We start from the raw sequence: 10,527 nt of genomic DNA, 5'->3' as shown, positions 1-10,527 counted from the left end.
GGCCTCGAACTCACAGAGATCCGCCTGCCTCTGCCTCCCGAGTGCTGGGATTAAAGGCGTGCGCCACCACTGCCCCGCAATACCTGGTATCTTTTTCCCCCAGAGGCAGGGCTAGGGGACTTATTTTCTCTGGCTGAGTATCAGAGTTACACCACATTTTGCTGCTCACTGTGGTGATGGCTGTTCACTCAGATGGACAGTAAAAATGGTCAGCAATTGATCACAGTGGTTGTGCCTCAATGGTGGCAGCAGAAGTTGGTGGCACCTTTTGTGTAGCCCGTGCCTCTTAATTTCTTATTTTGATATGAGTTTAATCACATGTATAAATTAATTATTTTCCATTCCTCCATTTGTTTACTACCTAACTTATGCTATAGAATATCACATAAGAAGACCATGTTGATCTGCTGTCTTACGTGGATTCCCTCTTAGCTTCTGGGTCCCCAGGAAACTGCAGTTCTGTGATGAGGGGACCAGCTCTACCTGCAGGTCACTAGTGTGATGAGAGAAGTGTTCAAACAGAAACATAGTTTAGTGTCATTATTGATTTAACTTTTTCTTTGCAGATTTCAGTTTATCTTGTTAATTGTGGGATTTCTTAAATCTTCCACACAGATCCCCCAAAGGCACATGTGGCCCATCATCCTGGACCTAAAGGTGATGTCACCCTAAGGTGCTGGGCCCTGGGCTTCTACCCTGCCTCCATCACCCTGATCTGGCAGAGGGAGGAAGAGGAACAGACTCAGGACATGGAGCTGGTGGAGACCAGACCTTCTGGAGATGGAACCTTCCAGAAGTGGGCATCTCTGGTGGTGCCTTCTGGGGAGGAGCACAAATACACATGCCATGTGTACCATGAGGGGCTGCCTGAGCCCCTCACCCTGAGATGGGGTAAGGAGGGAGTGGTTGCAGAGCTGGGGTCAGGGAAAGTTGGAGCCTACTACAGACCCTGAGCAATGTCAGGGGTGAGAGCTGGGGTCATGACCCTCACCTTCCCTCCCTGTCCTTCCTTTCCCAGAGCCTCCTCAGTCCACAGTCCCCATCATGGCAGTCAATGCTGGTCTGGTTCTCCTTGGAGCTGTGATCATTGGAGCTGTGGTGGCTGTTGTGAGGAAGAGGAGGAGAAACCCAGGTAGGAAAGGGCAGGGTCTGAGTTCTCTCTCAGCCCCTTTTAGACGTGTGCTCTGCCTCATTAATGGGAAACACATCCGCACCCCTCATTGCTGCTGTCTCTAACCTGGGTCTGCTGTCAGTTCTGGAAACTTCCTAGAGTTGGGGACTTCCCTGGTCTCTCACAGCTTTTCTTCTCACAGGTGGAAAAGGAGGAGACTATGCTCCAGCTTCAGGTAAGAGTGGTGGGCAGGATTGTCCCTGAGGCCTGTGGGGTGAAGCTGGCATATTTGGGGAGCTCTGGTAACACATAATAGCTCCTCCAGCAAATCTTCTAGGGATCAAGTTTTTACCTTCTCATGAATACATATATTTTTACCCTAGACATGGACAGTGACCAGAGCTCTGATGTGTCTCTCCCAGACTGTAAAGGTGAAACTCTTGGGACTGATTTGGGGAGGAACAAATTGGACATGATTGGATTTCAGAACTCCCAGAATCATGTTTAAGTGAGTGGTGGGTGGTTGGGATGCTGTCCTCACTGTGATTGTTCATGACTCTTGTTCTGTAGCGTGAAGACCGCTGCCTGGTGTGGATGCAGTGACAGACGATGTGTCCAGGTCTCTCCTGTGACATCCAGAGCCCTCCAGTTCACTCTCAGCAGTAGTGTCTGATGTTCCCTGTGATCCCATGGGCTCAATGTGAAGAACTGGGGAGCCCAGCCCACCCTGCACACCTGTCCCTGTCCCTGTCCCTGCACTGCCCTGTTCCCTTACACAGACAAACTTTCTGCTCCAGCAGACAGGAGGGGACATCTCCATCCTGTCACCTCCATGACTTCCACTGAAAATAAGAATCTAAACGCGAACTTGTTAATGTCCTGATCTGACAGGTTGTTTGGCAGCTAAATTAAATAATTGAGATAGAGTTTATGGAGGAAATAAATGGCAGCGTGGAGAACCTCCCAGAATCTGTGTTCACTGTGCTGTGTGCATCTGGTGGAACAGGATGAGGCTGTGGGAGCTGAGTGAGAACAGGGCTGTGTCCAGGTGGAGCTCAATGCGTTGTTGGCTTTGACAAGGTCACTCCTCAACTCTGTCACCTCCTGGGTCAGTTTTCTTCATCACTTAAAACCAAATGCTGACATCTGTGATCACAGGGACTCTGGGATGGCCAGAGCCTCATCCTGTCCCCAGGATTATCAGCCGCCAGGGCTGTTGTGACAGTCAGGGCTGCTGTGACAGTGAGGGCTGTTGTGACAGTCAGGGCTGCTGTCCTGGCTGTGACTCTTTCCCCTGCCTTTATTTTTTTTTAAACATTTTATTTTCTTTTTTGTTTTATTTTTTTATTTTTTAAATTTATTTATTTATTATGTATACAATATTCTGCCTGTGTGTATGTCTGCAGACCAGAAGAGGGCACCAGACCCCATTACAGATGGTTGTGAGCCACCATGTGGTTGCTGGGAATTGAACTCAGGACCTTTGGAAGAGCAGGCAATGCTCTTAACCTCTGAGCCATCTCTCCAGCCCCTAAACTGTATTCTTAAACTTTTGTTTTTATGAGGTGAATTTTGGTTTTTGAATATTCGTAGGCAGGTGACCTGGGCATTGGATCACCAGGGACTGGAGTCACAGATGCTTGCCAGCCTCCATGGGGGTGCTGGGAACTGAACCCAGATTTTTTGCAACAGCAATAAATCCTCTTAGCTGTGGAGCCATCTCTCTATTCCCATTGGAGCTTTTACAGAAGGAACCTGCAGCCTTGTAGACAGAAGTTTCTGTCCCGCCCAGTCCCACAGCCAGTCTGTCCCAAAGAAACACACAGAGACTTACATTAACTACAAACTGCTTGGCCTTTTAGCTCAGACTTATTAACCAGCTGTTACAACTTAAGTTAACCCGTAATTCTTAACTATGCTTAGCCATGTGGCTAGGTACCTTTCCTGAGTAAGGCCTTCTCATCTTCCTCTGGTCTGGCTAGTAACTAACTCTGCTTTTCCTCTTCCCAGAATTCTCCTAGTCTGGTTGCCCCACCTATATTTCCTGCCTGGCTACTGGTCAATCAGCATTTTTCAGCATTTTATTAAAGTATTATGAATGATAAATTTTTATAGTGTACGAGAGCATCATCCCACAGCAGCCCGGATCACAGCAAGATGACTGACAAGGGAGAGATAATCTAGATGCAAAGAAACAGTGTTAGTGCAGAGTTCTGGAGTGAGGGGTGCTGGGCACTGCTGGGTGAGACCTGAGGGAGACGGCAGAGGACTGGACAGGAGGAGACAGAAGCAAAGGGGGAGACCCTAGTGCAGTGGGGTCCTCCTGTTTGAGGGTCTTTGTCTACAGATCACAGTGGACACATCTGCAGAACCCTGCAGGGCATCTGACATCCCACACTGAATACTGTGGGGTGTGAATGAGAACGATGCCACAGGCTCGGAGGTTTGGATACTTCAGCTCCAGCTGATGGAACTGTTTGGGAAGGATCAGGAGGTATGGCCTTGCTGTAGCAGGTGTGTCACTGGGGCTGGGCACAGAGGTTTTAGAGACTCCCACTATTCCCAGTGTCTCTGACACTTGCCTGTGGATCACGATGTGAGCTCTCAGCTGTTCCTGCCACCATAGCTTTCCTCTGCCATCATGGACTCAAATCCTCTGAAAACTTAAGCTCAAATTAAACACTTCCTCTTATAATTCGCTGGGGTCACAGTGTCCTATCACAGCCATAAGAAAGTAACTATGGGCATGTGTGCTGGCCACACAAGGAATGCACAGGCAATTGGATCTCTGTGAGTTCAATGCCAACCTGGTCTACATAGTAAATCTCAGGACAGTAAGAGCTGTATAGAAAGACCTTTTCTTTAAAAAAAAAATAGTTATTCAAGGTGGGGGTGGCACACACCTCTAATCCCAGCACTAGGGGGCAGAGGCCGACAGATCTCTGAGTCCCAGGACAGCCTGGTCTACAGAATGAGTTTCACGTCAGCCCGGCCCTTACAGAGAAACCCCATCTCAGTTAAACAAAAACACAAAACAACAAACCCACAAAAATAAGAGCAGAATTAAAGCCAGAAGGGGGTGATGCAAACCTTTAATCCAAGCATTCCAGGAGAAGAAGCGGTGGATATCTGTGTGTTCCGGGCTAACTTGGTCAGCAGAGCAAGTTCCAGGACAGCTAGAGCTACGCAGAGGAACTCTTGCTCAAAAAAACAAGCAAGCAAACAAACAAATTTAAAAGTTAAAAAAGGTACTGGAGAGATGGCTCAGTGGTTCAGAGCCCTGGCTGCTCTTCCAGAGGTCCTGAGTTCAGCTCCCAGAAGCCACTGGTGACTCACAGCCATCTGTAATGAGCTATAGCGCTCTCTTCTGACCTACGGGTAAACGTGCAGACAGAACACTATACACATAATAAATAAATCTCTTTTTTTAAAAAAAAAATTTAAAAAGTGGAAAAGTACCTAAGACAGACACTTTCTGTAGAGTTCCCAAAAGCTAACTGCCTTCTCAGGTTCGTCAGGGTAAAACCTAAGAGCATGAAGTTTCCAGGTAAAATACACACAGCACTTAAAAAGGATGTTCACGGAAGCAGATGCTGTCACAGAGTCCTGGAGTGTGGGGCTGCCGTAGACACCTGCATTCAGAGGTGACTGGAGTTTTTACAGCTCTGGTCAAACACACTATGACACCCTGCTTTGTGTGTGACTCTGTGCAACCGAGTCCCCACTCACCTCCGCCTTTACTTTCTGCTTCAGTTATGTGTGGTTGAGATTTGAAGTGATCAAGTCAAAATCTCCAGAAACAAAGAAATGATTAATTTAAAATTTTCCACACTATGGAACAGTAGGATAAAACCTAGAATCCCCAGTGTGTACCCTGCCGTGAGAATCACCCTCTGTCCAGTGTCCACACTGCACAGGACTGAGGAACTCAGAAGTCAACTGTTATCAGGTCCAGGATCCCACAAGCCTGTGACGTTCATCTCCCTCATCTCATCAGCTCATAAAGTGAGAGCGAAGGTCAGAGAGAGAGAGAGAGAGAGAGAGAGAGAGAGAGAGAGAGAGAGAGAGAGAGAGAAGGTCATAGGTTATGTAACTTCTACCACACGGTCACCGTTATTCTCTTTATTATTAGTTCCAGTTCTCTGACTGTGGTTTATTCACTAAAGCAACTGCACCATGGAAGTGTGTGCACACAGGGAAATGTGGAGTGTAGACAGGGTCAGTGCCCTGCTGTATTTGGCTCCACAGGGGTCTCTTCCCATGGAGAAGGGGTTCACTGTGCTGAGTCAATGACCCAGGTCCACACGGACAATCTCAGGACTATGGAATGAAGATCCGTGTAAACACAAGCACCTGGAGCCACAGATGATCATCTGGGAACAAACACTAGGAGTCTGCGTGTAAGCACCAGGCTGTGAAGACACGATCCTGAGTGAAGAGGCAAGGTCTCTGTATACAGGTGAGATCCTGAGCGTCAGGCTTGGCAGTGGGAGCTGCCCACACAGGAGCCTGGTCTCTGTGGGAGTCTGTGGTGCTTGCAGGCCAGCGCCTCTGCTTTAAAGAGAAGCATCTCTGCACTGCATTCCAGCCTGCTTGTTGTTGCCACTGTGTTCCCAGAGGAGACTTTTCTCCTAGAAAAGTTCAGCCTCTGGCAACTAAAGAGAAGAAGGAAGAGGAAGGGTGGAAGAGAAAACAAAATGAACCTGGCCTCCTTGTGTTCAGCTTCTGGGTCAGAACTTAGAGACACCATGACAAACAGTGCTTCTTCATCCCGCAACACAGGGTTCGAGACAAAAGCTGTTCCTTTAGTGGGTGAGGTCTGGCGTGGGGATGTCCGGAGCTGAGGACTCCCCAAGTTCCCAGTTTCACTTCTCCATCTCTTAAACTGCCCTGTCAGTCTGCCTGGACACTGATGACAAGACTCCAGGTCATAACTTCATTGGATGGCGCGAGCCTGGAGAACCAACCAGCGTCGCCGAAGTTACTGCTTATAAAGTCGACTCAGTCGACTCCTACAGGGCTGAGACCCGCACGAGATCTCCAAATGGGGGCGATGTCGCCGCGCACGCTGCTTCTGCTGCTGGCGGCCGCCCTGGCCCCGACCCTGACCCGCGCGGGTGAGTGCGGGGTCGGGAGGGAAACGGGCTCTGCGGGGAGGGCGGGGGCGGCACCGGGGAAGCCGCGTCCCCGCGTGGCCCAGCCGGACCCTCCCGCCCCTTCGCCACCCGCGTTCCTAGCCCCGCGCCCTGCTCCCCTCCCAGCCCGCGCTCCTGCCCGGGGTCCCGGGAACAGGGTCGGGGTCTCACCGCTCGCCGCCCCCAGGCTCGCACTCGCTGCGGTATTTTCGCACCATCGTGTCCCGGCCCGGCCTCGGGGAGCCCCGGTTCATTATCGTCGGCTACGTGGACGACACGCAGTTCGTGCGCTACGACAGCGACGCGGAGACTCCTAGGATGGAGCCGCGGGCGCCGTGGATGGAGAAGGAGGGGCCGGAGTATTGGGAGAGGGAGACAAGGAAAGTAAAGGTCTGGGAGAAGGAATTCCGAGAGAACCTGAAGAACTTGCTCGGCTACTACAGCCAGAGCGAGAATGGTGAGTGACCGTTAATCGGAGGTCAAGACTCCTCCACGTCCCTACATATGGGCCAGAGTCTCCATGGGTCCCAGGTTCAGCCCGAGGCTGCGAAGCTCGCAGAGATGCTGGACTCGGAAATCCCTGAAGTCCGCGAGTGGGCGGGGCTGACCGCGGGATCCCCGCAGGCTCTCACACCATCCAGCATACGTATGGCTGTCACGTGTGCTCGTGGTCGGACGGTCGCTTCTACCGTGGATACAGTCAAGTCGCCTACGACGGCCGCGATTACATCGCCCTGAACGACGACCTGACGACGTGGACGGCGACGGACACGGCGGCGCAGATCTCCCGGCGAAAGGTGGAGCAGATTGGTGCTGCAGAGAGACACAAGGCCTACCTGGAGAACAAGTGCGTGGAGTCTCTGCTCAGACACCTGGAGAACGGGAAGGACGCGCTGCTGCGCACAGGTGCGGGGCCGCGGGCAACTCCTCTCTCTGCCCTCGGGCTGGGCTCAGTCCTGAGGAAGAGGAAACCCTCACTGGGGTCATGCCCCTGTCTCTGAGGGCAGACAGGGTCCCTGGGTCTCCTGATCCAGCATGGCAGGGACTGCACTGACCTCCCAGGGCTCAGCCTTCTCCCTGGACAGTTCCACATCTGTCTCAGGAGGGAGGAGAGAGGATCCTGACATCACCAACAGTGGCTCCTTCAGTCTGCAGCCCCTGTCAGCCATGGCCTCTCCCAGGCCGGGTTCTCTGCACACACCCAGTGTCTGTGGACACCGAGTCCTGTTTTGTCATCTGAGTGTGTCAGCCCTTACACACCAGGACCGGAGTCTCCTTTACCTGATGGGAGTCATGGGCTCCCCTACCCTAGGGTGCTTCCCCCAGTTTCTAGAACTTTCCAAAGAATACATTCTCCCAGATGCCTTTGTGTGAGGTTTGCATCCTTCCCACACCCCAATTCTATCTCTTCCTAGAATGGTCACCTGAACTCTTATTGGGTGCCCTGAACAAATGCTAAATTGTGGAATTCCTCATATCAGCACAGATCCCCCAAAGGCACATGTGACCCACCATCCTGGACCTAAAGGTGATGTCACCCTGAGGTGCTGGGCCATGGGCTTCTATCCTGCCTCCATCACCCTGATCTGGCAGAGGGAGGAGGAGGAACAGACTCAGGACACAGAGCTGGTGGAGACCAGACCTTCTGGAGATGGAACCTTCCAGAAGTGGGCATCTCTGGTGGTGCCTTCTGGAGAGGAGCACAAATACACATGCCATGTGTACCATGAGGGGCTGCCTGAGCCCCTGACCCTGAGATGGGGTAAGGAGGGAGTGGGTGCAGAGCTGGGGTCAGGGAAAGCTGGAGCCTTCTACAGACCCTGAGCAGGGTCAGAGCTGAGAGCTGGGGTCATGACCCTCACCTTCCCTTCCTGTCCTTCCCTTCCCAGAGCCTCCTCACTCCATGGTCCCCATCATGGCAGTCATTGCTGGTCTGGTTCTCCTTGGAGCTGTGGTCATTGGAGCTGTGGTGGCTGTTGTGAGGAAGAGGAGGAGAAACCCAGGTAGGAAAGGGCAGGGTCTGAGTTCTCTCTCAGCCCCTTTTAGACGTGTGCTCTGCCTCATTAATGGGAAACACATCCGCACCCCTCATTGCTGCTGTCTCTACCCTGGGTCTGCTGTCAGTTCTGGAAACTTCCTAGAGTCGGGGACTTCCCTGGTCTCTCACAGCTTTTCTTCTCACAGGTGGAAAATGAATGGAATATGCTCCAGCTCCAGGTAAGAATGGGGGGCAGGATTGTCCCTATGGCTGTTGGAGTGAATCTGGAGATGATTGTGAACATAGCCAGCCCATAATAATCCCACCATCCAAACCTTCTGGATCCTCTGTACCTTGCTATGAATAGTTATGTATTATTCTAGACAGGGACAGTATCCAGAGCTCTGTCTCTGATGTGTCTCTTCCAGATTGTAGAGGTGACACTCTTCAACCTGACCTGAGGAGGGGCAGAGGGGACAGGGACTCCCAGAATCACCTTTGAGTGAGTGGTGGGTTGTTGGGATGTTCTCTTCACAGTGATTGTTCATGACTCTCGTTCTGTAGCGTGAAGACAGCTGCCTGGTGTGGATGGAGTGACATCCAGAGCCCCTCAGTTCACTCTCAGCAATAGTGTCTGATGTTCCCTGTGATCTTATGGGTTCAATGTGAAGAACTGGGGAGCCCAGCCTGCCCCTGCACACCAGGACGTTGTCCCTGCACTGCCCTGTTCCCTTCCACAGCCAACCTTCCTGTTCCTGCAGACAGGAGGGGACATCTGCATTCTGTCTCCTCCATGATGCCCTGAGCTGTAGCCCTGACTTCCCCACTGAAAATAAGAATCTGAATGTTGCCAGGTGGTGGTGGCACACACCTTTAATCCCAGCACTCGGGAGGCAGAGGCAGGTGGATCTCTGTGAGTTCGAGGCCAGCATGGTCTACAGAGTTCCAAGACAGCCTGGGATATATAGAGAAACCCTATATTGAAAGCACCAAAAAAAAAAAAGAGGAGGAGAAGAAGAAGGAGAAGAAGAAGGAGAAGGAGAAGGAGAAGAAGAAGGAGAAGGAGAGGGGGAAGGAGAAAGAAAGGAAAGGAAAGGAAAGGAAAGGAAAGGAAAGGAAAGGAAAGGAAAGACTGTGAATGTGAACTTGACCTGAGGCATTGATGGTTTGTAAATTAAAGGGGAGAATATTACTGTTTTGTGGAGGAAATAAATGGCAGCATGGAGAACCTTCCAGAATCTGTGTTCAATAACTGTGTGCATCTGGTGGGACAGGATGAGGCTGTGGGAGCTGAGTGAGAACAGGGCTGTGCCCAGGTGGAGCTCAGTGCGTTGTTGGCTGTGACAAGGTCACTCCTCAGCTCTGTCCCCTCCTGGCTCTGTTCTCTTCATCACTTGAGCCTCATGCTGACATCTGTGATCACAGGGACACTGGGATGGCCAGAGCCTCGTCCTGTCAAGGCTGCTATGACAGGTCAACCTGGGATCAGTCCTAGCTGTGGCTCTTTCCCCTGTCTTCTGTGTTTAATTCTTGTCTTTTTAGTTAGTATGGAGGACTAAGCCTGTTCTTGTGCCTGTCTCATTCTCCTTCAGGGTCCCTGAGTGTTTTCCATCCCTGTCCTGTCAAGGCCCAACTAGGCCCCTGCACTCAGGAGACTGTGGGATGAGAACATGAGCTTCAGGCTCCTGAGCTCCTGCCTCCCTTCAGGCCCCTCCCTGGTGATTCTCTCCTTCTTTCCCATCTTTCGGAATCTAACCTGGATTGTAGGATGGGCAGAGAGGAGGGATCTACAGGGTTTCTTCTTGAATCGGGTCCTACTAGATTTATGTCCTGCCTCCCTCCCAAATGGAAATCCTGGTATGTTGTAGAATATTATTTTAAGATGTGTTACATTTGTTTATGTTGTGGAACATCTATTTAGTGATGCAAAGATGTGTTGCATTCTTTTTTAATTTTATTTATATTTTATGTATATGAGAACTCTGTAAATATACATGAGGCCGGAAAAGGGCATCAGATGGTTGTGAGCCACCATGTGGTTGGTTGCTAGGAATTGAACTCAGGACCTCTGGAAGAGCAAAGACTGCTCTTAACCTCTGAGCCATCTCTCCAGGCCCCATGTTGCATTCTTTTATGTTGCATTTGTTTAACTCTATGAAGCTGTGTTGTCTGTCTAAAACACATAATCAACCCCTAATAAAGAGCTGAGCAGCCATCCAGGCGGTGGTGGCGCACGCCTTTAATCCCAGCACTTGGGAGGCAGAGGCAGGCGGATCTCTGTGTGTTTGAGACCAGCCTGGTCT

The 10,527-nt window shown here is 51.0% G+C and overlaps 1 protein-coding gene and 1 pseudogene across 3 annotated transcripts in view; both read left to right on the top strand.

Annotated features, from left to right (window-relative positions):
• Positions 1-1,750, top strand: part of LOC101995431 (H-2 class I histocompatibility antigen, Q10 alpha chain-like) — a 3,881-nt gene extending 2,131 nt beyond the window's left edge. The window contains exons 4-8 of one of the 3 annotated variants that reach the window (XM_026777855.1): positions 616-891; positions 1,019-1,132; positions 1,314-1,346; positions 1,495-1,542; positions 1,682-1,750. In XM_026777855.1, the coding sequence (XP_026633656.1) occupies positions 616-891; positions 1,019-1,132; positions 1,314-1,346; positions 1,495-1,542; positions 1,682-1,686 (476 nt within the window). In that variant the 3' untranslated portion in view covers positions 1,687-1,750. Of the gene's footprint in view, positions 1-615; positions 892-1,018; positions 1,133-1,298; positions 1,353-1,494; positions 1,543-1,653 lie in introns of all 3 variants that reach the window. The other 2 variants (XM_026777856.1, XM_026777857.1) reach the window with 2 other exon arrangements.
• Positions 1,751-6,155: 4,405 nt separating this feature from the next.
• Positions 6,156-8,290, top strand: LOC101995733 (annotated as a pseudogene).
• The last annotated feature ends 2,237 nt before the right edge of the window (positions 8,291-10,527 follow it).

The sequence above is a fragment of the Microtus ochrogaster genome, unplaced genomic scaffold (assembly GCF_000317375.1).
Source record: "Microtus ochrogaster isolate Prairie Vole_2 unplaced genomic scaffold, MicOch1.0 UNK87, whole genome shotgun sequence".
NCBI classification, from domain to species: Eukaryota; Metazoa; Chordata; class Mammalia; order Rodentia; family Cricetidae; genus Microtus; species Microtus ochrogaster.
Note: the sequence above shows the minus strand (reverse complement) of the source record. Positions and strands in the feature narration are given on the sequence as shown.